General features: G+C 39.3%; 2 protein-coding genes and 1 non-coding gene across 4 annotated transcripts; 1 reads left to right on the top strand and 2 right to left on the bottom strand.

Annotated features, from left to right (window-relative positions):
• The first annotated feature begins 2,459 nt into the window (after positions 1 to 2,459).
• On the top strand, positions 2,460 to 18,095 carry LOC122991973 (glycerol kinase-like). 2 transcript variants are annotated; one of them, XM_044365469.1, is made up of 20 exons: positions 2,460 to 2,716; positions 6,371 to 6,444; positions 6,954 to 7,060; positions 7,245 to 7,322; positions 8,824 to 8,903; positions 9,079 to 9,216; positions 9,384 to 9,493; positions 10,195 to 10,261; positions 11,527 to 11,562; positions 12,719 to 12,786; positions 12,937 to 12,979; positions 13,095 to 13,175; positions 13,284 to 13,362; positions 13,487 to 13,583; positions 13,772 to 13,856; positions 14,147 to 14,267; positions 14,990 to 15,133; positions 15,253 to 15,339; positions 15,533 to 15,607; positions 16,801 to 18,095. In XM_044365469.1, the coding sequence occupies exons 1-19, from the start codon at positions 2,663 to 2,665 to the stop codon at positions 15,604 to 15,606; spliced, it is 1,623 nt and encodes a 540-aa protein (XP_044221404.1). In that variant the 5' UTR covers positions 2,460 to 2,662; the 3' UTR covers position 15,607; positions 16,801 to 18,095. The 2 variants fall into 2 exon arrangements, with proteins under 2 accessions (XP_044221404.1, XP_044221405.1); XM_044365470.1 differs by lacking the exon at positions 15,533 to 15,607.
• Positions 18,096 to 18,157: 62 nt separating this feature from the next.
• On the bottom strand, positions 18,158 to 24,480 carry ddx18 (DEAD (Asp-Glu-Ala-Asp) box polypeptide 18). The gene is made up of 14 exons (XM_044365468.1): positions 24,302 to 24,480; positions 23,581 to 23,763; positions 23,235 to 23,492; positions 22,556 to 22,691; positions 22,348 to 22,448; positions 22,009 to 22,208; positions 21,748 to 21,862; positions 21,168 to 21,307; positions 20,898 to 21,059; positions 20,620 to 20,772; positions 19,701 to 19,814; positions 19,560 to 19,616; positions 19,288 to 19,465; positions 18,158 to 18,649 (listed from the first exon to the last, which is right to left on the bottom strand). The coding sequence occupies exons 1-14, from the start codon at positions 24,405 to 24,407 to the stop codon at positions 18,504 to 18,506; spliced, it is 2,049 nt and encodes a 682-aa protein (XP_044221403.1). The 5' UTR covers positions 24,408 to 24,480; the 3' UTR covers positions 18,158 to 18,503.
• Positions 22,844 to 22,975, bottom strand: LOC122993013. Its single transcript, XR_006406277.1, has one exon. It is a non-coding gene; the product is annotated as a small nucleolar RNA SNORA13 (small nucleolar RNA).
• Positions 24,481 to 25,925: the final 1,445 nt, after the last annotated feature.

Below are 25,925 nucleotides of genomic sequence, written 5' to 3'. Positions count from 1 at the left end.
CTTTTGCCATGATTTATATGGCTTTATTATAGGTTTTATTGTTTTGTCCTTTGAATAAAGGCTTTCTTTCAAGTATTTAACCTCTGTCCAACTTTTAGTTAGTCCCTGTTGCTGTTGTTGAATTTTTGTGTGAGATAAGACAAATTACATCATAATCATCTAGTGTCCGCTGCTTAATCTGAAAAATCTATGGTGACGCAAACTGTAAAAACATCATAATCAAGATCAATGCAACAAAATGACACCAATGGAAATGATTAAATGTATTTTCCCTCAAAGAAAACATCAGTGTGAAACATTTTAAGGGTCAATCACTAATTTATTCATATTAATTCATTCATATATATATATATTTCAGTCAGTGAGGGTATGCTGAGTGCTGTTTCTTAATGAGTGTTCAGTCTAAGTGTGAAATACCTGTTTTTCTGGCCTTCTTCTTCTTCAGCTCTGTTTTACATACACTGTATTTTCTGTCATACACATACAAATATTTGTCTGCTCTGTTTCCCTGCCCACACCTTAGATGTCCTCACACACAGTACTATTGTCTCATATGCACAGACAAATACCTCCAGTCTCCCTCTTACACACACACACATACACGTGTTGCTGCTGCAACTCAGCAGCTGTTGCAGTTGCTCCCTCTGTGCAGGCGGCGTTAAGTAGTTTGAGCCGCATACTGTCTGCCCTTCTCTTCTTTCAGTCACATAGTTCTCCTCTCCCGGTGATCATAAGAGCGTAAAGCCTAAAAATAGTACAGATCTTTATTTGGCTTTGTGAGGAATCTTTCTTGTAGCCACCCTGAGCCTGTGGAGGCAGATTGATGATCCACTCACTGTGAAGCCAATGTAGTCCTAAAAGACAGCTAACAGCTAATCATCCTGGCTATTGGTTCTTCCTATTTCTCCAAAATGCTTAACCACTCAGCTGCAGCACAACTTTAATAGTAGTCAACAGTAGTCAGGCAGGGGCTGAAGGCTGGAGCACCAACTGCTGACAGGAAGCCACCAAGTTATCCTTCCTGTTAGTCCTCCTGAAGATAGGTAACCCCCCCCTTTTTCAGGCTACCATAGCTGCCTAAGTTGAAACACGATACTGGGGCTTTGTGTCCGTACTTTGAGACACATTTATACTGTTTGCACTGGCTGGTGTCGTGGAAAAATAAAGACTCTTCAGGCAAGATCTCTGTGCGCGTCAAACGAAGCAAAAGACTTGCTTTCAGTTCTCCCAACTTTAGGTCAGGGGCTGTATCGGATCATGAAATAAACAAATAAACAGCTTGCATAGAGCCAGGATAATTAGCCGTTAGCTGTCTGATAGGAGCTATTTGTTTATTTTATGATTTGCTCACTTTCAGCTCCCCACCTGCCCTGTTTGGTTTGGATGTGAGTGCAAGTTCCTGTTTAGCGGTATCAATTTATGCCGTTTTCCAGAGAAGTCCTTACATCACTGGTTACTCCTTATTTGGACATCAGAGATAAGATGTTTCAGCTGGGAGGTATTACATTAAAACTGAGAAGATTCAGAGTCTTACACAAATCAACATTGTTACTTTCTGAGAGCCAGATGGCGGAGGCCCCAGCGAGACACACACACACACACACACACACACACACACATATTTAAAGCTTGACCTCAGTGCTCCTACATGAGCTAAGTAAAAAACTAGACATTGTAGAGCGTAATCGAGGTCATCAGGTTTATGAGCTTGACCATGTGAAGAGGAGAAACAGGTTAAAAGTTAAACACAACATGCAATCAACAGCCTCCTAAATGTTAGCGCTGTATTGTTTTTACAAAGACCTTTATTTTGTTGGCATGAATACCATCAAAATAATGAGACAATTGTCATGTTTTACTACATACATTTAGTTTAAAATAAGGTCAGAAAATTGCAGTATCATTAGAACGAGGCCTGGAAGCTTTAACTGGGATGTAGAAGTAACAGCTGCTGACATCTCTGCTCAGACTTTTACTGTAATGATGACGCAAGAGTTATTCTCTGGAAAGCCCGAAGTCTCTGTTTTCACTACAGAAGGCAAATCATAAGATCTAACTGAACTGTACAAACCTTACTTTCAATCAGCAATGTGCTTAAGCAGTGTTAAATATTCACTGTCCTATTCAAAACAGTGGTTCTCAAACTTTTTCATGTCTGATAAGATTTTTGCTTTTAGATGTTTTATTACAGAAAGTGTATGAACCCCATGACCAAAACACACATTCTGTCATTGTGTTACTTGATGATGAACCTTGGGAGCCACTGCTTTAAAATATCCAAAATCAGCTCAGTGTAAATTCTGTTTTTAGGGTGGATTTTCTCGTCTCTCATCACCTTTTGACCTCGAGCGCTTCTCCTTTTCTAAAGAAGAACGTGCCCCCAAACCTGATTGGACAGCGCGCGGCCGACGCCTTCTGACAGGAAGCCAATCGTTCCTTGAGCACGCGCCGGTTCCGGTTCATCCTCTTACTTACTTGGTCGGTCGTCCCTGCCCCTCACGAGGAACCGTGGCTGCGTCTGCTGCTGCTGGAAGAAACAAACAAAACACACACATTCACACACACGCACACGGTTCCGGGGTTTCCAGCCGGCTGCAACGTTTTTTTTTTTTTAACGTTTTGTTTTTGAGTGTTTGACCGACGGAGGGAAAGAAACGCAGCGATGGATCCGCTGGTTGCTGCTATCGATCAGGGCACGAGCTCGACGAGGTTTCTGGTGAGTGACGTGGTTCATCATTCAGTGGCTGAATGTTAACGCGCATGGTCTTTATTTCAGAAACTTCTGCGTTTACTATGCACATTTTAACCTTCGACTCCAATAAACTTAATCTACATCTCTGCTGTGTCGTCGTCTTGTATCAGGAGTTGTGTTTATTTCTGTTAAATTACACGTAGAAGCTTTTCGCAGAGTTTAAATCCCCTTCATGGCTGCGCCCCTGCTGGTTAATAAGCTCATCAGAACTAATCAGGTTTATTGCTAAGTGGGTTTTAAACATACGAGGAGTTTGACTCTGTATAATTATCTCGTTATCTCGAGAAAAATGAGCTTTTCTTATCTTGAGATAAGGAGACAATCAACGCGTGTCTGCTCTGCGTCCAGAAAAAGAGTTTGTGAGTTTGTAAGTTTTTAATGACAACGCAGTAAATCTAAACTCTGCTTAATAATATAAAATACTGGCTGGACGTTATGACATGATGAAGTAAACATTAGGTAAGAATTACATTTCAGTGCTGTTGAAGTGATTAGAAGTTGTGTTGAAATGCTGTTCATCAAGGTTTGTTTACACACTTGTTGAATGGAGTTATTGATCTATATGTCTGAGAATTTAATCAGTGTTTTTAAAGAGTTTAAAATAAAGAATTAAAGAGTTTTTAACACATTAAATGCTCTCTGCGATGACGTCAATCTGCACTTTGTAAGTAGACATAAAGACATTTTGATCAGGCAAACAGATATTTGTTGTTTGAGGATTTCAAAAGTTTATAACCGACTTTTAAAGTCACTAAACCCGCTTTGTGAAATTTCCTTTAACGTCATCCTTCTCTTTCTCTGTCTGTACCTGTGTGAAAACTACCAATGTGCCACAGGATTATTTCCAGCAAATCCAAATTAATTTGTCTCTGTTTTTTACCCATTAAAATTCAACCTGTGAAGCGATCCATGGTGAATAAAATTAGGTGACTCAAGTAGGTCAGCTGGAAAGATTCAGATTTTGGCAACGGACACAGGAGTCTGGTCAAGCTTTGTATAGATAAAAGTTCAATACAGTTTTATGTTAGATTTCTAAAGATAAGATGGGAAAGACATATTGGCACAACATTTCAATATAAACCTCTCAGCTTCTATTTGACTGAGGCTGTTGTTACTGCTTGGCTGGTTTGTGATCACAAATCTCAGAACACAAGGTTGAAACCTGATTTAACTTTTAGTTGACTGACAGATTTGTAGTACAAGTTATAACACCAGAGAACAACTGAATCCAAAGTATTAATATCTCAGATATCACATATCTTATCAGACATATTTGTAAACAGTACACAGGAGGAAAAACACACTGAGCTATGATTAGCTGAGAAATACACACATGCTTATTTTCAATCTGCAACTCAGATTCTTTAATTATGTATGTGAAGATGGAGTCCAGTGTGTGACTTTACACTGTTTACTGTAGTAGTGACCAGTTCTTACCAAAGAGTCTTTGACCCTTTGTGAGGCTGCTGGGTCACTGCTCATCTGATGACACTTTGGTCAAACATAGAAAAGGTAGTTTTGACTTGATGTTAAACTTTAACCTACATAGTTGTGTTTGAGGTACTTCGCAAGACTCAAACGACAATAAGTGAACACGTCTCTCATCACAGATGATGATGATTAAACCCGCAGCAGCGGCAGCTAAGGATCATTGAGGTTGTTGTCTGGATGGTTTGACCCCACATCTTCCAAGCTTAGCTTTAGTTTTATTCTTATGCGTAGTTTTAGTCACTTGAAACAGCAAATTAACTGTGATTTATTGACTTTTTATATATGTATTCGATGGTGTCAGAAAGACTATCCTGACTTTGGTTTTAGCCAAAGTGTGTCATTGTCAGTTAATACTGTATGATTGGATTATTCAAGTATATTGACTTAGTTTGTATGACTTTCTTTAATATGTATTCATGTACAAATCATCATCATCACTTTCCAAACACTTACACTTCTGGATATTCCCACTGTTTACCCACAAGTGAATCATCTCTCATAGAAAATGTGAGACTATGACACATCTTATGTTACTTTTTTATATACTTTCTTTGCATTAGATTCAGCATATTACAGACATGAAATACAATCAAAATAAAATTATATCACAAACTATGACCATGGAAAGTGAATCAAACCCTTCTATCTTACACAGTCTCAATACAAAATGAACATACATTTAACCGAGGTGGTGTTTGTTTCAGGGTAATTATATTCACTTGCATTATATTGTACTGTACATTTGTATAGTCTATATGTCTACATGCAGGCAGATGTGCTCACTAAATAGTTGTTTCCTGTAAACTGAGGAGACGTAAACTGTGTGATCTTCGGCTTCTATTTGTCATTTCCTGTGAGCAGAGAAGACATTAACCTTGTTTTTTCCCCCTGTCCTTTATTTAATCACATAGTTTCTGAGTAATTTGCAGTTTGGAGACAGTCTGCCTTCTGTGTTGACATAGACAGATGGTTTGTCAGTGAAACTGTTCAGAATGAGGATTATGGATTATCTTGTCTATCTCTATTTGTAGATTTGGAAAGAGTCTTTCAAAATATATTAATTTTATATGTTAAGCACCACAAACTAGATGCCACTACACACTGTTGGGGTGAACAACAAGCATGACAACAATCATTCGGGGATTAATTAGATGGAGTGATAACACTCAGGCTACATAGAATACGTCACATGTTTTCTAGGATGTATTTAATCATTGATAAAAAAACTGATCCTCTATCCTCTACATGTAGATTTGTAAGAGTTTGAATAGTTGTGTTGCAATTTGAAACACAAAATGACATCAGATTTTCCTCTTTGACTTGCCAGGTCACGCGTCTTGTCCGTTTACGATGGCGTGAGGTTGTTCCTGTCTGCCGTCCAACTGCAGAACTTTAACTGAATGTTACCCTCTCCTTTTACATTGGTGTCGAAGGGTTCAGTTTGGAGCCTGCCTGATTTGTAATCTGTGTAGCTGTCTGCTTAAGAGAGTCAAGAGTTCAAGGTTGTGGTCTGACTGAAAACTGCTTGTGGGTCAAACGTCCTTCATGGTTAATCCTCTCCAGTTTTTGTTAACGTTGTATATTTCTGTGTTGAATTCACATAACTTGTCATTTTAAGTATTGTCTGTAGCTGAACTGTAGGCCTGGATTGCAGTGTTATCAGGAGGCTTTATCCTATTACTAAGCAGAGGAAATGCTGACTTCTGTCTGACTGTAGGTTCCAACTAATACGTTGCCTCATTTTAATTCCTCTCATCTCCTGCAATATGGAGCAATTGTTTATTTCCGCCATCCCTTGCGACATGCCGGGGATGACGTTCATGTCAGGTGTTGCGCCTGCAATGTGGACTGAAGAAATCCACCCCAATGTTAATCATCATCTCTCCACCCTGCCTGTTCAATCATGTGCTGTGTCAGAAGATATCAATGAAAGAATAAAACCTCCCCTCACTACACCAAAGCCTAAAATTATGTTATTAATATTTTTAACAAGAACTTTAACCAAACTTTGTGCCTAGTTAGAAGAAACACTCTCACTAGAATGTTCCTGTAACCTTTCTTGCTCTGTATCTTGTTTATTATTTTATTTTTAAAATTTTTGTTCTCATGAGCTCCGTTTCTCCGCAGGTGTTCAACGCTAAAACAGCCGAAATGATCAGTCACCACCAAGTAGAGATCAACCAAAGCTTCCCAAAGGAAGGGTGAGTCCATTGAACCAGATGTAGTTCTAAAAAACATACTGCATACACTAACAGGAGTTACAATAACAAGTTACAATTTAACTACATTTTACATTAATCTTTGACTTTATTTGATGTGTGAAATAAAATTGAGTCCAAGGTCCGGCTTTTATTTCATTATTTTATTACACAAAAAGCTGGTGGTGTGATATTACTGTCAACTCTATTTTAAAATCTCTGTACAAAGTACAAAAGGCTGATATATTTGGCACAACCTGTTGTAATCAATGTAATAAAACATCCCAGGAGGAAATAAAATACTCATATCACCTGTAATTGGGTCACCTTACCCTGTATGTAGGTACATCTATGTTTTATAACAGAAACAATAGTTATGTGTAAATATTGGATATTTGTTCCTCATTTAGGACATGTTTGGATCGGCCCATGTGCATCAGCAGCCACCGTAGATTAACTACACTGTATTTCATGTGTTTTCATGCTGATGTGTGTTGTTTTTTTTCAATCAGCTGGGTGGAGGAGGACCCCAAGGAGATAATGCAGTCTGTCTATGAGTGCATGGAGAGGACTTGTGAGAAACTCTGCCAGCTCAACATCGATATCTCCAACATCAAAGGTGGGGACGCTGCCGGTTGGCATGTTGCTACTAGTCTTGAGCGTTAACCACACCAAGCTGTGGCTGTCTACACCTGTACCTGAATGAGAGAAAACAAATTGTCTGTTAACCACACCTATCAGGAAGGACTGTGGGTGGAGGAGGTGGGGGGCTCTATTGACTTTGATGATGTTGTTTTTTTCAGCGGTGGGGGTGACCAATCAGAGAGAGACGACCCTAGTTTGGGACAAAGAGACCGGAGAGCCACTCTACAACGCTATTGGTGGGTGCATTTTACATGTGAATGAACACATATCACTGCCAGATATTCCTATTTACATATGTATTATTTGATGAAAAGAAAAGGATTTAATTTAACTGTATTTGTAGCCAGACATGCACTGAATCTAGACATCCTCCTTCAACTCAACCAGCAAGTTTTAGTGTTTTTGTAAAGATTCTTTTATCTACAACGTCTCCGGATACAAACCTGTGCAGTATCAGCCTCACTATTCAACGCCTCTCAGCTGTAACATATTTCATTGAGCAAAGACGGAGAGTATGTCATCTGGAAATTAGCACAGAGCGTGACCGGGTTGCTTCAGATTGTAGTGTCGTGTGTCATGTCCCCGCCCCGCCACCCACCACCATCCGACCACACACCATCCCATGTGACAGTGATTCAGTGTAAGAGCTGAACTCATGCAGTGACCGCCCACTCAGAGCCTGTGTGCTAACATTACAAGCTAAGAGAGGCTTTCATTCTCACCCCTCAGGCCTTTTTAGTTTCAGCTGGACGGACGAGTTTATGCACAGGTTGTTTAGACTTCCTATTGGTTGTTGTTTAGCTGGAATGTGCCTGATGTGTTGGGGGTGGGTCGTCAACTCCTTCAGTGTACACAATGATACTAAAAGAGGCAGGAATGTCCAGTTACCTAGTCAGAAGCAACCATGTGGAAAGAAATGTGAGGGATCTGTTAGATTGTTCTGATAGCCTACCAGTCGATTCTTTCTCAGCGTCTCCATAGTTAAAGCCCACTTTTATGAATGAATCACATCAAGTTTAATTAAATCTATCACACAATGAGGAAAGTTGGACTGTATGAATATCTTCAGAACCGACTGGATAACTCACAATGCGTTTGACGGCAGTTTGCCTCTTAGTTTGATGCACTAATTTACTGTTGAAATTAGATATTTGGGTGAGTCATTAAACAAGGAAGGAAGCTCCTTTTTTAAAATGGTAAACCAAGATTTTATCAGTTAAATCAGGAGAAAGGCCAACAGGAGGTTTATTTGCATTGAAGAGAAGTGGGGTTGGAATATCCAAAAACCAAGATGGTTTAATTGGTTGCAGTGGTTATTTTTGTTTAGTGGTACAGCAGGTGATCACCTTTTAAAGTTAAAAACTGTTAATTTTAAAAAAAAATCAACAAAATAATAATTGGTATATTTCTATTTCTACTGCTGCTAACAGGCGTGTTTCTGTTTCATCCTGTCTCTGTTGTGTCTTCGTGGCCCAGGTGTGGCCTCGGCATCGTTGGTTTAACCTTTTGTTTATGTGGCTGACTCTGCAGAACTGGTGCTGCTGGTTGTGCAGGCTATAGTTTCCATTTTGATATCAAGGTTTTATACCTTGTAATATATCTGTTTATGATATGGTGATTTTTCATTTGCTTCAAGTCAAGTTTTATGAAGCTGTCTGAGCAGAATTTAAACTTTTTAATCTCAGCACTAAATGTGAAGTCTAAAGTGTGATTCTTCCTCCTCTGCTGTGTGTGTAGTTTGGTTGGACCTGCGCACTCAGTCAACAGTGGAGAGGCTCATCAACAAAACTCCAGGCAGAAACAAGAACCATCTCAAGGTGAGAGTAATGGACAGGAAATGTTTTAATAATATTCTTTTTTGGTTTCATTTTTGATGGCAAAAATTCTAGATATCACTAAATTCATCCAATTTTCTGATATTTGAGTATCTGCAAGTCAAGAGTCAAAAGCAAACACTCTAATCTGAGTTTCTACTGTCTCTCATCTCTCCAGCATAAGACAGGTCTTCCCATCAGCACCTATTTCAGTGCAGTGAAGCTGCGTTGGCTGCTGGACAATGTGGACGAGGTGCGACAGGCAGTGCTGAGCGAGCGCGCCATGTTCGGCACAGTGGACTCATGGATCATCTGGGTAAGAGCCGCTCAAAGCCTGCAGCTAGAACTAGCGACGTAGCTTGAGAAAGATGCTTTGTGTTTCTCTTGAAATGACAGAACAGTTTTTTTTTTTTTGTTTTTTTTTTGCTTCCTTTCATTTACAATGCTTGATCCACACTTAGCCCAGTGTTATTTTTTCCTCAGTGCCTGACTGGGGGCAGGAATGGAGGGGTCCACTGTACAGATGTCTCAAATGCCAGTCGCACCATGCTCTTCAACATTCACACCATGGACTGGGATCCTGAACTCTGCAGGTGAACCATGTGATGAGCATGTGAACAACTGCATTTAACATATTTGTCAGGCCTCAAAGATACACACAGCAGGTTTTTACTGAGAAATACTGAATGTAAATGTAACTGTAGATTGATGGTGTTGTTATGTCTACACTAAAACTCCCATAGAGAGTCTGAACTTTTAAAGGGGGCATATCGGGGCACATTTCCAGGTCTTTATTTTTTATATTCTGGAGCTCTACTGGGATATCTTTGCATGGTTTACAGTTCAAAAAATGTATTTATCTTATACTGGCTCTTTATGCAACCCCTCAGTTCAGCTTCTGTCTGAAACAGGCTGTTTTAGCTCCTTTTAGCTAAGTCCCCCTCCTGATGAGCCCACTCTAATCTGATTGATTAACTGGAAGCTACGTGGAACTTTGACCATGTTTAACATAGACATTAGACAACATAGACAACAGTATATAAATGGCAGAAAATCACATAAAGCATGTTAGGTCCCCTTTTAACAAACAAATCACTGTTTCATTTCCAAATCCAACCACTATCAAAATACAGACTGTACTGTTGGTCAGTTCAATTAAAATGCACATATTTATCTAGTCTGTCTTGTCTTTTGGCTGCTGATTCATGCACACATGCATACAGTAGAGGTGCTTTCAGGTTTGGTCTGTTATAAACCTGCATGGTGGTCTGATTCCTTGTTGTGCTGCTTCTAGGTACTTCGATGCCCCAATGGAAATCCTCCCTAAAGTCAGAAGCTCCTCTGAAATATACGGTTGGATGGTAAGTTCAGTTAACCTTCAGGCCTCAATCAGTGTGTGTGTGTGTGTGTGTGTGTGTGTGGCTTCTACAGTCATAAGACATTATTGTGAATGGTCTCGTGAAATACGTTAGTTACTGTAACAGCCATATAACTTGATAAGATTAAGCGTGTAATTCTTCAGAATATCAGATAATATACTGATGGTAGATAGTGAAGTAATAAAGGTTTTCCAGCTACAACATGACTGTCTTTTTAATTTGACATGATGATCTGTTATCATGCGTTGTTGTTTGTCGATGCTCAGATCTTATCTCTTGACCACAACACAGGCTTTCGTGTTAAATTGTTTTTATGCAACATGCACCTTGCCTTGCAGTCCAGAGGTCAGCAACGTGGCAGCTTTGTTTGTTTTCCTCACTTTTATGGGTCAGATTTTTCTTACGTCAAAATGGCTTTTTTTTACTGTTTGGAAGCCTCCACGTCCTCCCAAACGTACCTTTTTTAATGGCGGCTTGTCATTTTTGGGTGAAATAGAGACAAAGAGACAGTTTAGCTCTTTAGCTGTTATACTTTTGCTTAATTGTACATTATTATCCTGATGTTTGAAACAGCACTATTCAGTCTTCAGTCTTGTATTTAACCGTCCAGAAGCAAAGGCGTTGCTGCTATTAATATGTTAACTGTCCAAAGACATCATAAACTGTGGAGAGCCAAAGGTATAATCATAGATAATCAATTACCTATTGCATAATAAAATGTTTTGCTATTTTTAGAATTACAGTTTCCTGTTAACAAAGTTAACTATGTATTACATCACTGGGTTTTATTTCATTAAGCTGTAAGTTTACATTGATAATGTACAGCAGAGAACATTTCATTGTTCATGTTCAAGTAATAATAAAGTAAATCACTCCTTAATTATATGAACTATTTACATGGATGTTTTTAGCTACAAACAGATATTATATTATAGTTACTGACACTATTAGATGTAATTAGGCAACAATAAGAGTTATTTCATCTTAATAGTTCTGATCATAATTAGGGATCCGTTTGCAAATCAGGATATGGGCTTGTTTGTAGCAGTGGATTATGGGTATTTCTTAATACAGGTACAATGGCTTGTGTCCCAACAGTCACATGTTTGATTCTCCAGTCAGTTCCATTGATTAGACAGTAAACAACTATTTTACATGTAAATATACTTGCGGTTGATTCTTACTGTGTGTTCTGTGGTTATTTCTCCAATAATCTAACCATGTGTCTGTTTCTGTCTTCTAACCAGAAATCTGGATCTCTTGCAGGAGTTCCCATCTCAGGGGTAAGCACCTTCCCGTCTTACCTAACTCTGTATGAAGAGTGACATCTGTATGTGCTTTGTTGTCAATGTGACACCTGGTTTCCCTCCAGATGTGTCTGAGTGACAGTTTTAACTAGAGCCCCACAGATACTTTGGCTGGACTGAACAGCTGTTCACTGACAATATATATTATAGTATATTGTGTAAATGCATGTCAGTCTATAAATCTTTAGACATTTCTATACTGGAAATCATTTTTAAGTATTATTGGTTGTGTTTTTATGTATTTGTGTGATATAAGCAGCTATAAACAACAAATACAGTGTAATTTCCAGTGAGGTTTACTTCTTTATTCAAAGCATTGTGCTGAATTAAAGCCCAACGTTTCAGCTTCCTGCTTCATCAGGGTCCAAACAGGAATACTGAGTTGAAAACCACTTTTTATACATTTTCAAACATCACACGAGGCATCATACAGAATATTTACATAATTTTGTAATCAATCCATCATCTGTGTCACCTGTACTGTTACTTGTGTTCGCTTTACACATTATGGCGCCATCTTGTGGTTAAATCAAACCAGCCAAAAGAACAAACAAAAAATCTAATTCCAGTATAATTTCCAACAAATTGTATCAAAGCTGAATAATAACAGTTGAACTGGAACTAAAGAAGTCGACTTGAGTTGTTTCTGTACAAACTAAGTTTAACTGTTATTATTTTCACAAGCGGTTTAAGAGGTTTATAGTCAGAAATTTGCTGCTAATGTAATAATTCTGACATGTTTATTTATATCTAACTATAAAATGCTCAGTACATGTCACAGTTCTTGAAGAACCAAATTTAAGGGCTGTTTAATGTTTTTATGTTTTAAAAAAATTATAATTTAGCTGGCATAAATTCTCAAATATCAGTATCGGTGTTGGCCTCACAATGCCAGTACTCGTCAGGCACTAGTTTCAGGATGAAGCTTGATTTTGGATGATGGTCAAACAAAACATCCCTGTGATGGACATTTTTCACTGTTTTCTGGTATTTTATAGACCAAACGATCAATCGATTAATCTAGAAATCAATCAACAGATTAAACAATAATGGAAATAGTTATTAGTCACAGCCATAATTCATGTACTGTCAACGTACAGCCTGCTAACAACAACGACCTTTCCTCCATCAGTGTCTTGGCGACCAGTCGGCTGCTCTGGTTGGTCAGATGTGCTTCAAAGAAGGCCAGGCCAAGAACACGTAAGCCATCCACACTTTTCTTTATTTCTCTGCTACATTATTGTTTTCATGGTGTTTTATGGAACAAAAATAGCAAAACTAAGTCTACATTTGTAAGGATGTCGTCACTGAAACAGTCAGGGGATTCTAATCTTGTCTTATCATGTGAAGGTACGGAACCGGTTGCTTCCTGCTCAGAAATACAGGGACCAAGGTAAGATATGGTGCCAGAGAAAAATATTATTAGCACTAATTAAAAAGAGCAATTTCCATTTTTATTGTTGTTATTTCACTCTTTTGTTGAACATGTTTTCCTCTGACTCTCTCAGCCTGTTATGTCAGACCACGGCCTGCTGACCACAGTTGCATACAAACTGGGAAAAGACCAGCCTGCCTCCTACGCTCTAGAGGTTTGTGTGAGAGCTTTCATGCTCATTCAGAAACATTACGAGTCTACCCGGCTGATGCGTTTGAGGTTATTTGGGTCCAACGTTTTTTTTCCAATGTCTTCCTCCCAGGGTTCAGTGGCCATCGCAGGGGCAGTGGTGCGATGGCTGAAGGACAACATGGGCATTGTGCAGTCTTCCTCAGAGATCGGTACATAAACCGTAGCATCTTACACCTAAATACTGGACTCACACTCATTAGTCATTCATAAACATAGTGCCATCACAGTTCTCTACAGCCCTGCCTCTTATCTTCCCTCATCCTCTCATTTCAGAGAAACTAGCCGCTGCAGCAGGCACGTCTTATGGCTGTTACTTTGTGCCGGCTTTCTCTGGACTCTACGCCCCCTACTGGGAGCCCAGCGCCAGAGGGTGAGACAGTCAGCTGTGAAAACACACGTTCATGCTGTAATTTGACCCTGAACTGAGGAGCAAAAAGAGAGATCTTGTTAATAACAGTGTCAAGAAATTGTTATTTTCTCGTATTAGTTCAGTAGATTCTTACTTTCTTTCCCAAAGATTGTCTTAATAACAACATCTGCTCTTTCTGTGTTTTCCAGCATCATCTGTGGACTCACACAGTTCACCAACAGGAACCACTTGGCTTTTGCTGCTCTGGAGGCCGTTTGCTTCCAGACCAGAGAGGTGAGCAGCTTTTTCTTGCTTCCTGTTTACTTGTTTCCCGATTTAAATACTGTTGCTTTTGTTAGTTTAGTATTTTCCATTGTATAGCCTATGGCCTCTTAACTTCTCCTGTTAGATCTGTTTTATTTCTATTATGTGTTTCTATGCTGTAGCAGCATTAGTTATGTGCTTTTTTGCCAGCAGTTAATATTCATTTTACCTGCATTTAGAGCTGGTCAGGTGTTAAAGTATTTATGTAACTGGTATGATGTTGGTTTGTGTTTAACTGAAAGGCACATTTTGTGTTTCAGATCCTCGATGCGATGAACCTGGACAGCGGCGTCCCTCTGACTCAGCTGCAGGTGGACGGAGGCATGACGTCCAACAGATTACTGATGCAGCTGCAGGCTGACATCCTCTGCATGCCCGTAGGTAAGAAGACTCTCATAACACACACATACACGCACAATAAATACATGTGCATTTGTAAAGGGTTTTATATACTGCTATTAATGCAAAGATGCAATCCAAACAATTCTGTAACTTAAGGACAGACACGAGTAAAGCAAACATTAAAGCAACTCATGTGAAATCAAAGCTGAAAAGGTAAATCCCTCTTTCATGAGGGATGTAGCCCAAAGGTTGAAGTGCAAATTGTGTCAGCAAGAACAGCGTCACTAGAGTTGCCTCTCATAGTTCAACAAATCAGTTTTTGTCAATATGAATAACCTGAACTTGGACTTCATTCTCTGTCTGTCTTCCCCGACTTTTGTCCCATTTGGAAACAACACATGAACTTCGACACACATATATGCACTAAAGTAGGATAAGACAACAAACTGTGTGTACATAGCTGTGTACACATTAGTTTAACCTAAACTGACATTACAACGTCCATCATACTGTACATATTTGTGGATACCAGGATCTAAGATGCATCATTAGAATATATCAGTGGAAGCTTGTACATGCAAAGTATAAATACACAAATCTAATAAATAGGGACAAATGTAGTTCAAACATTTTGCTGCTGTTGTCTTTTCTACCTGATCATGTGTCACATACATTTGTCTTTTCTGGTATAAAAAACAATTACATTTCCCAGTTTGTTCCTAATTTTTCTGCCTGTGTGCTTCTTCCTCGTGCTGCTCCAGTGCGACCCGACATGTCTGAGACCACGGCTCTCGGCGCGGCGATGGCAGCTGGGGCCGCTGAGGGCGTGGGCGTGTGGAACCTGAGTCCCGATCACCTCCCACACATCACATCTGTGAAATACGAGCCTCAGATTCACAGTGACGGTAAGAAAACTCAAGAAAACCCAGAGAGACTGTGTGACAAACATTTTAGCTACTTGAACCAGCTGATTCTGCCGTCTAGTGGACGTTACTATCATGACACATATCTGTCCTCATCACAGAGAGCGAGTTCCGCTTCGCTCGCTGGAAGAAGGCCGTCCAGAAAGCCATGAACTGGGAGACTACGGAGCCCTGCTGCAATGCAAACGGTACGCAACTGTAACATATGTGTCTTATTTAAAACTGATAGAAGAACTGATCATCAATCTGAATTATTGTTAGTGTGATTTTTTTTGTGCCTAATTGTTGCGTATTTTGTCCTGAAACCTCGAGCGGTGAACAACTGCAGGAGTCTGACCGTCGTCCATCTTGGATGCTCTCTCTCTCTTTCACTGACAACAGGTTTAGGGAAGAAGATGAACGGCAGCCCCTGGGGGGTCCCTCCCACCCCTCCCCCCACCAGAGTAGACCCCTAAGGTCCGACATTTGCTGCTGCTGCATGCCATGTGTGACTGTTTGAAGTGCAACACCTAACTTTATTTTGTGCTCTGATCAGGGTATCTGCAGGTCTTTAAGTCTTTTAAAAAGCATTTAATTCAGTTTCCTCAAGAAAAGACCTTTAGGAGATGTTAAAGGATGAGTTCACGATTTTGTAAGTCTGTCCTAAAACAACAGTCAGATGCCTTAATGGACACTGACATGTTTTTCTTGCCTGACATTAGAAGATCCCTTCATAATGTGCACTGATACTGTAAGTGATGAGGGACAAAATCGAGTCTCCCTGTGGAAAAACTGTATTTAAAAGTTAATTTGAAGCTAATATGAGGCTTTAGTTGCCCAAAGTAGTCCAATCAAGTCAATATCTTTCAAAGTTACTTTTTAGTGCCTCTTTTTGTTATGATCCTTCCTCTGCAGCTCAACAGGAAAACACTGACTGTCAAGACACAAAGAGGGAATTAATTATTAAAAAGAAATGGAAGATATTCACTTTATTTTGTTAACTCAGGCAGCTGAAGCCTCGTATTTACTTCAGATAAACTTTAAATACATTTTTGCTCAAAACAAGGACTGTGGATGTTGTCCCCCATCACTTACTCTATAACTTTTTTCAGTACTTCCCAATGCTTACAGTGTAATACATAATTCCACTGGTTTTCCATCATATTTTCATTCTTTAGCCCAGTTAAAAAAGTCTTTAAAGGTGTCAAATTGAAGTCGTTGAACCTGCAGAAACCCTGTGATGCAGCTGACTGTCTGTGTGTGTCACTAACACGGTGTGTTGAAGGTTTGGGTCGATACAGATTTGTCTTTATACAGATATTTTTTACGTTGCTCTGACAAAAACAGAACCATCACTGGACACTAACTGTTTAATGATGAGTAATGATCTAATATGATTAGTTTGAGCTTTTAAAGGAGAATAATTATGACTTTATCTGACTGTAAATACAATAATTGAGTAAATGTAGGAAGAAATGTGTCTGAGCTGTCTGTATCGGTCCAGACTTCCTGTTTGGCATGTTTCTGTATTTACCACTTTTTTTTTCCTGCTGAAAAGAGGGTTCACGCACGTTTGGTCACAACCATTTCTTGGAACTAACCGCTTTGCCTCTTGACTTGACAATGTGTCTGGATCACGGTATCTGATATTTTTCTTCTTCACCTCACAGATCAGGAACAAACTGACTGAGGTACGAAACCCTCTTGGAAGACTACTGCGGAGGAAGACCTGAAGATGAAACGTGCTCACAGTGAATATAAATATATATATATACAGGACTTGACGGCTGCTGGATGCAGTCGTTTTGAGTGATATGTAGCCCTGCTAGAAGTAGCGTCCAAATGAATGTAGAGTTTTATCATCAACCTCAAGTGCCAACCGGAGAGAAGACTGAGGAGCTTTTTTGAAGAAACAGAACTGTTGCGATTTCTTTCGTCTTCCTTTTCTGAAAAAAAGGGAAAAGTGTTCTTAGCAATCCTGTAAAAACTATGAATTTGCCTTCTATTTGTAAGGAAAGCAGCTGTTCATAGTCTGAAGTGTCACTATAATGTACCTCAACACTGTAACAAAAAGGGGATACTGTACTGTTTTTTTTTTTCCTTTTTTACCATTTGCTCTGTAAATAGTGCTAATTTGTACGTTTTTTTCTTCTAAACTTTGAGATGTACTAAAATCCAAACACTCAACTGATGTTACAAATGTGGAGTGGGATTAATTCACTTCTTGAAAACAGTTACTGCCCAGCCTTTTTTAGGAGAGAAAAAAAAAATACTTTGACAAATCATTTAACTGGATCTTTACAATGAGAGTCAACTTGTGTGTGGAAATAGTGGTGATAGTCGTGACTGCAATATAAAACCTCATGTCAAACTGTGCAGGCTCATCACAGCACTTTATAATTTATCCTGTGTGTGGAGAGTATGATTATGAGAGCCTTGCATGTTTTTTTTTGTTTTTTTAAAAGGGAATCATTTTTAACCAGTTTATTTTTTTATGAAGGGATTTTTAAAGTTCACCATTACTGAGGCCAGTGTTAAGACTATCACTCACGTCCACAAGTACAATCCAGAAAGTAAAAGTAAACATTTTGATTCTATTCATACAATTTTATATTCAGTATTTTTTTTTAAGCTGCCTTTAATATCCGAGTCATCACACACTAATGAATCTTGAAGCTCGTTTTAATGCAGGACGATATAAATATATTTTATACAAGATGTTTATCCAGATTTGTCATGATTTTAAATGAATGTGTTGCTACTGTATTCAATCTTTGTGACTGATTTACTTAAAAACCTGTGTTTAACTTCCATATGTACATAATTTCCACAAGTCCTACTTGTAGCCTTTTTTTTTTCTCTGTAATTTGTTTGACATGATGAACAGCAAGAGTCCTTCAGCTCTGCTGGAATGTATAGATGCTGTGATGAAGACTTGACTTGTGTAATAAAAGTTAGTACATCAGGTGGTTTACATCTTCATTGTGATTAGTAAAGTCTACACGGTATGAATGAAGGAAGCTTAAATATATTCAAAGTCGATAGAGATTTAATATTTCAGGTCAGGTGCAAATGAAGAAATATTAGAAAAAAGGGAGTTTTTGTTGATCAGAAGTCCTCAACGGCATAAATGGAATTCAGCGGCCTTCATCAACAAAACATCCACAGTTATGTTTGTTTACATTTACAAAATACTTTTCACACAACTCATAGGGAAGGAAAAACTGGGGCTAAATGACATCTGAGGGCGACGATTTAATCTGACAGATGTGCCATAATATAATCTATGACAAAGTGTTCAAAGCAGGAAATAAAAAAAAAAAAACACAGAGGAAGAATCAGTCCAGGAAGAGATTTTAGTTAGTTTGCAGGCTCAGCGAGAGAACTGCCTCTTGTCGTTCCTTCCTTTGTTGACGTGCTTGAAGATTTTGGACTTGTGCACGTTCTTGTTTTTCTGGTAACCGAAACCGCCTCCGCCGCCTCGCTTCTGCAGCTTTCCACCTTTACTGCTGTGGACGTCTGAGGAGGAAGAGCTGGGTTAAGGAACACAACGTTATCTTTTAAAAATCATGTTTTTTTCCCCCTGATTGTTTAAAGCCAGATTCTTCATGCTACCTGCTTCTTTTCACCCGCCAGTGATGGTTTTCAAAGGAAGTTTAACCTGTAAAGGTTCCTGCTATCACCCTTCTATGTCCAACCTCCACCTGTGCAGGTTTAAGACCCGCAGATGATTTGATGGACCAATCCAGAGCTAAAAGATGAGCAAATACTGGATTCACATTCAGCAGGTGGCAACAAATACAGCTTCAAATAAGTGATAATGTTGCTGTGTGTGTAAGGTAACTATATATCATGGCTGTGGTTGAGTTTTCTGCCCCCTGGTGGTTAAAAATATCCAAATACAGTGTTAAACTCGAAGTTCTTTATCAATATTTTCAAACCTACAAACACCCTACACATGGTGAAGCAGCCTGCAGCAGAAAATGATGTTATTTCTCTACAGATCGTACACATAACATCATTTATACCACTAAGTTAGTGCTTTCCATTTGCACTTTCTTCCTACATTTACTCAAAATTCACTTTCACCACATCCAACAATCAATATTCAGTGTTTTATATAAGAGATGTTGTGTAAAACCACAGTAAAAGGATACTGAGATCAACATATGGAGGAACTTTGAAGCCAAAGGACAGCGCCACCATGGGGAGGTTGAGGGTGTTGACGCTGTAGATCTGTTTGAGCGAGTGGGAGTCGTAAGCCCTCACGTACGACTTGTAGGCCTCTTGTGCCGACTTGTGGAGGTAGTAGTTCTTTTCAATCAGCTTCTCCAGCTGAGGACCAACAGACAAGAGTTTTAAATTAGAGTTGTGACATCAGCTTGTCTTTGTGTTTCATGTTTAGATCAAGAAGAAGCAGATTTCTTACCTGGGACTGAATGTCAGAGATTTTACTCCAGGAGAATTCAAACTCGCTCAGTGGGACCTGGACGACACAGGACACATGTTAGAAGAGACAAATCTCACTTCATAGTAAAATAAAAACTATCAGAGGGTTTCAGATGGTTACCTTGGCCTGTTTGAGGAAGCGCAGGAAGCCGAGCTCCTCTGGCCGGAGGATCAGGAGAGCGTGACCTTTACCGTTGATGCCTCGAGCTGTTCTGCCCACTCTGTGGATGTACTCCTGTGGACGCAGAATAAAGCTTCACATGAATCCAGATATTTGCAATAATTCTCATTTTAAGTCATTAAGTATTTACAATTCAAGTCTCCAGTTCTTCATCTGAGAGGAAAAGTAATAAACAACAAACTGGAAATAAATGATATATGTTTTCATGAGCTAAATTTTTAAAACTAAAATAACTAATAAGTTTTAGATTTTCTCAAGAAAATGTGCAGAAATATTAAACGAGTAGATTGATACAAACTGGTTTTATTAGAGCTGCAACGATTAGTCGATCCGACAGAAAACTAATAAACCACTATCTGATAATCAATTCATTTTTTCAAGAGAAAAAGGCCAAACAGTTGATGTTTCCAGCTTCTTAAATGTAAGAATTTGTTGTTTTTCTTGGTCTTATATTATAGTAAACAGAGTATTGTTTGTTTCAAACTGTTCAGACAGTCATTTGAACGTTAACTTGGACTTCAGGGAATAATAAATAATAATCAGCATTTTTCACTATTTTCTGACATTTTACACACTGAACAATCAATCGATTATTAAAGAAAATAACTGTCGGATCTATTGATAATGAAAATAATAATTGGTTGCAGCCTTACAGTACTCCTTCAAAACAAGATTTCTCAAGATGTTACATTAGGCTTTAAGAAATTATGATGTTCAGTTTTCAGTTTTCTAATATTTTACAGGCCAAATGATTAAGAAACAGAGTCTGATAAGTCAGTGTTGAAATTATCATTAGCTGCAGCTTGTTAAAAAATGTTTGATTGAACATAAACAGATACATCCATAAAACTAACGAGACCTTGGGGTCATCTGGGGGGTCGTACTGGATGATCCAGTCCACCTCGGGGATGTCCAGCCCTCGAGCTGCCACGTCAGTACACAGCAGGATGCCTGAGTCAGCGTTGCAGAACTGGAAGAAGGTGGTGGTACGTTTGGTCTGCTTCTGCTTGCCCTGAGAGACAGAACGCATAAAGACACGTTTTTATAACAGCTGACTTTGGGACGTGACGTAGAGGATGTGGCATCTGAACACCGTGAGCGACTGATGCTTGCTGGGAGGTGAGTGACGAGTCTTACGTGGATGGCCATGACGGGCAGGTCGATGTAGTTGAGAAGCTCATAGTGGAATTTCACAGACATACAGGAAGAGAAGAAGACCATCAGCTTCTTCTTGCGGTTCTTCTTCAGGAAGGTGAAGAGCAGCATGAAGCGCTTCTCTGATGGACAAACCACATAACCCTGAAAACACAGGAGAGGTCGCTCATCAGTTCAGAGCTCTGAGGGTCTTAGATGCCGATCTAACCTTCAACATCACATCGATATCACGGGTATGTGAGCTGACAGTACCTGCTCGAGACCATCGACTGTGGCTTTTTCTTTGTTGTCATCCACCCCGACGTAGAGGGGCTCTTTCTTCAGGGAGATGCGAGCCAAGTCCTCCACCTTACGGGTCTGAGTGGCTGAAAACAGCATAGTCTGCCTCTTTTCTGTGATTTAGAGAAAGCATGAGGCATCACAGGTTATACTGTATGTCATTCTGTAGAGACACTGTGTATAATTTGAACTTTAAAGGGGCTTTTTTACATGAGGCTCTGTTAACTAGTCACTGGCAGTAACCCTGCTGATGTCGGCTGGGAGACTACAACTTTATAACAAAAAGCCTGCGTTACAACCCGGTTGAGACTGAAAAACCTAATAAAAAAGACCATCAAGTTGCATTGTGGGAAGTGTAGGATCCAGTATTTTTGGAGCTGGAGCTGTCAGGATATCTCAGCCTCTGCTGCTTTGATTTTGTCCATTTTTTAAAAATCTGTCCCTCAAAAATTCTCCCAACTTCACGGAGGTGCATTACTGAACTGCTGTTAGTGTCCCTTCAAACACATTTTATGAGAACAATCCAACCACAGGAGAAACAACAAACACATACTTGGCAGCAGTTTGATGATCTGCTTCAGTTCTTCCTCGAAGCCCACCTCTAAGATACGATCGGCCTCGTCTATGATCAAACACTGCAAGTTCTTGAACATGAAGCCGGGAGTATTCTGAGGACACACACACACAAAAGCCATTGTTATAATTTAGTATTAAACAAAAGATCAAAAACAAAAACAGCAGCAGAAAAATACAAAGCAGTTAAACACATTAGCAGTGATGTTTCTGTGCCTCCTGCGTGAGACTCTCAGCTCACCTGCAGGTGGTCCAGCAGTCGACCCGGTGTGGCCACCAGGATGTTGACGCCGTTCGCCAGCTTCTGGGCCTCAGCTGAGCGGTTGCTGCCACCCATGATCAGGCCGTACGTGTGCACGTGGTGAGTCATCAGTTCTTTAAGCACACCGTAGGTCTGCATCGCCAACTCACGTGTGGGAGAAAGAATCACCACACCAGTACCTGAGAGGAGGAGGAGGAGGAGGAGGAGGAGGAGGAGGAGGAGGAGGAGGAAGTTAGTTGACAAAGCTCAACTTCCATCATACAGGTTGATACAGGCAGAAATGTTGGGAAGACATGATGAATTATCAGGAGTCATTACCGTTCCTGGGCATGAACTTGAGTTTGTAGATGAGCTCTATAGACGGGATGAGGAAGGCTAAAGTTTTACCGCTGCCTGTCTTTGCAGCAGCCAGGACGTCCCTACAGAGATCAAAGCAAACACAGTTTAAATATACATGATGACATATGAACAAACTTCTGCAAGTTCAAAGCATATGTCAAAAGACGTGAAATCCACAAACACTTACCTTCCCTCCAGCAGGGGACGAATACTTTTGTGCTGGATCTCGGTCATGTGTTCAAAGCCCATCTCCTTCACTCCTTTCAGCGTGCTTTCACTCACCAGATCAGCGAGAGAGGTAAAGGACGTGTCCTCAAAGGCTCCTGAGACACAAGTCAACAGTTAATGATAAACTGTTTCCTAAAAGCTGATTTCATTTATGAGAATTAAGAGATTGAGATCAAGCATGAAAAAGCAGCATGTAAGCAAAGATAAAAGATAAGGATAATCAGCTCTGGGAAACTAGTAGAAACCAACGTGTCCTTGAAGTTATTCCAGCAGAAGAATCACTGGTGATTCCTCCAAAAGAAAACCACAAGAGTCTCTGTTTGCCTTAGTTGACACCCGTTTCATGATGGAAACACTGAACGGGCAACACATAAAGGCAACACAGCTGAACTTTGTTGTTAGTGCTCAGTGAATGTGTGTGTGTGAAACAGTTAATAGTTTCACATAAAGAAATTAACAACAACCTTTAATGGTTAAAGCATAATTGCAAATATTAAGGAAACCCTTAATTCATACAGCAGCAGGACACTAAAGCCCAAATTAATAAACAACAACACTCAAATTAAGATCACAACAACGTCGTTAAAACTGATGGAGATCAAACCAGATTAACAATAAGCAGAATATTTGTCCAATACCTGTTAAGCCAGATGGTAGTTCAGGTTGATCTTCCTCTCCATCATCTCCCTCTCCAGTTTCTTCGTTGTTGTCGCCGTCATCCTCCTCCTCCTCCTCATCATCATCATCTTCCTCATCATCATCATCATCATCATCTTCTTCATCTGCAGCTTCTTCTGGTTCATCAGAAGGCTGTTCCTTGTCATCTATTGTCTCTTCCTCCTCCTCTTCTTCTTCTTCTTCTTTTTCTTCTTTCACTGTTTTGGTCTTCTTCTCAGCTACAATGAGGATTAAATGGCATTTATATTATCCATCACAACAAAATAATTTGTCAATTCAAAGTTTAAGAACTCATCTAGCTGTTACCTGGTGATTCAGCGGTGTCAGTGAGCTTTCTTTTCTTCTTCTTCTTCTTTAGCTGTGTTTCCTCTGTGTTGGCCTTTACGTCCACCGGCACGCCGTTCTGCTTCTTCTGCTTCTTCTTGGGTCCAGTTTCTGTCTGACAAGCTGCTGCCAGTTCTTCACAGCACTCTTCTTCCACCCTGTTTACTGTCAAACACATAGAAACAACACTCATCATAACCTGAATCAGCCAGATGTGAAATGTTTCATGTCTCTCTTCACATTAATGTAAGTTAATATAAAGTTAACGGTTTGGGGGTTTGTGCTGCTGAGTGGAAGCTACATTTGGAAACCTGATGTAATTAGGTGACATAGAGCTAATTTTCTAAAGTTAACTATGGCTTAAGAACAGCTATGTTTGACAGTTAGTTAAATTCATGTACAGTGTATTATACTGTAACATGTTAACATCATTTGACAGTGTATAGTCGGCAACTAGCATGTTACAGTTATATCGTTTATCTATATTCTATACTTATTTATCCTTCTTTTAATATGTTGTTATATTTGAGCTTGTTAACTTAGTTATTGTATATATATTTTGCTTTAATTGTATTTGTTTATATTAGTTACTTAGTTATAACGTGCCGTGAGGAGCTAACGTAGCTAGCTCAGCTTAGCAAACTTCAGAAACACACGAACAAAAAACAACAACAGCCGCGTAGTTTGCCTTCACAGCTCTTACCGGCATCTTCGTCCTCTGTTCGCGTCTTCTGTAGTTTGCGTTCTTTGTTCTTTTCGTTCCTTTTCTGTATTTTCTTGCGGAGAAGCTTCATCTGCATGTCCGCCATGGTTACAGCGTACAGGACAAGCACACGTGCAAGTGCGTGACGTTCAGGACCCTTCAGGGTACCAGTCTGCGTTGCCTGAGTGAAAATGATAAAGGACCTCGAAATGCACACAGCCATAAAAAAATGCCTAAAAGAAAGAGTTTTGGCCGTAGGGAAGTAAAAGATAAATACAATAAAAATATACCACGAAGCTAAATAAACTACTTTGCAATTTGAACACTAACAAACAACGATTTGGGACACTGAAGACAGACTGCTTCCCTGGACCTTTTTATTACATTGTCCATCATCATCATCAGATTGATAATTTGATAATCTTTGGGGTGCTGTATGTTTATCATGTATATATACATTGTGTAGATTATTCAGGTATCAATATTTAGTACACTCAATTCTGACATTCATGGACAATCATCCACCTTACTGTATTTATTTATTTTAGTTTATTTTGAGCTATGTTAGTCTATTTAATTATTGTTTTTTACCTCATCGTTGGCTGCTGTAACATTTTAATTTCCCTCTGTCTATCTATCTAACATGAAGCCTACAACTCCTTAATCCTACAATGAGCTAAATAAAACCCATCATGTCAAACAAGTGAATACATGACAATACATAATGGTTGAATTTCAGGTTTTTTTCTGATGTCGCACAAGATGAGATGGCAGCTGTTATTTGAGTGGTTTTCAGTAGACAGAATTTTAATATTTTTGAAATTATGTTCGGTGATAAAGGTGTTATGTTTGTCTTCAAAGAACAAACTGACACAGACAAAAGACACTTGAAAGAAACTGCATTTTATTTCTTGCATGAACATAATAATTTCCACATGTGTTTACGTTGTTAATTAATTTGCACCTAATAAAGAACTATTTAAACATGATACTTACCTGAGAAAAGGACCTGTACTAGTGCCTGGGAAATTATGCATTAATTTAACATCAATAGTAAGTGAAGATATGCATATCAGACATGTAAAAAGTTACTTTAGCAAACTGCCTTTGATTACAAAACCTTTGAACAAAGACAAGATTGTCAGACTGTTTATGGGAGGTTGCAGCTTGCATGGAACAACTGATGCGGTTGCAACGTTTTCCTTTCGCATTTTAGATTTGTCTGATTAGACTGTCTGTTATGTGCATTGTGAAACAACAGCACATTGATGCAACACTCACTGTTGGTTTCCCTCCAGTACACGAGTATATGCAAGTATTTCAACATTCAACATGAATGTGAATAGGCTCCACAAAATCACCTGTAGGGATACTAAAAACAAAAACAAAATGATAGAAACCTTTAAAATTACTACTTTTACACTATTGCAGTGTCACCTCTTCTCTTAACTGTTTTCACTCAGGTGTCTGGTGGCTTGAAGTGTTCCTGCATGGTGGGCAGGAGGTAGAAACCGTCTTGTCTACAGTCCCTGAAGTCTTCATGGCCTCTTTTTCTCATCATTAGTGAGTGACACAAATCTGGAAATGGAGTCAGAGACTGTGTTTTTACTGCTTGAGTTTGAAT

The sequence above is a fragment of the Thunnus albacares genome, chromosome 11, assembly GCF_914725855.1.
Source record: "Thunnus albacares chromosome 11, fThuAlb1.1, whole genome shotgun sequence".
Classification (NCBI taxonomy): domain Eukaryota; kingdom Metazoa; phylum Chordata; class Actinopteri; order Scombriformes; family Scombridae; genus Thunnus; species Thunnus albacares.
This window is presented reverse-complemented; position numbering and strand designations above follow the sequence as displayed.

Coding starts and splice junctions, on each gene's coding strand:
- LOC122991973 (XM_044365469.1), top strand. CDS start 2,663: ATGGATCCGCTGGTTGCTGCTATCGATCAGGGCACGAGCTCGACGAGG. Junction 11,563..12,718: donor CAGGAGTTCCCATCTCAGGG/GTAAGCACCTTC, acceptor TTCCTCCATCAG/TGTCTTGGCGACCAGTCGGC. Junction 15,340..15,532: donor GCCCTGCTGCAATGCAAACG/GTACGCAACTGT, acceptor CACTGACAACAG/GTTTAGGGAAGAAGATGAAC.
- ddx18 (XM_044365468.1), bottom strand. CDS start 24,407: ATGGCGGACATGCAGATGAAGCTTCTCCGCAAGAAAATACAGAAAAGG. Junction 22,692..23,234: donor ACTACCATCTGGCTTAACAG/GTATTGGACAAA, acceptor CTTGTGTCTCAG/GAGCCTTTGAGGACACGTCC. Junction 20,773..20,897: donor TGCCCGTCATGGCCATCCAC/GTAAGACTCGTC, acceptor TCTGTCTCTCAG/GGCAAGCAGAAGCAGACCAA.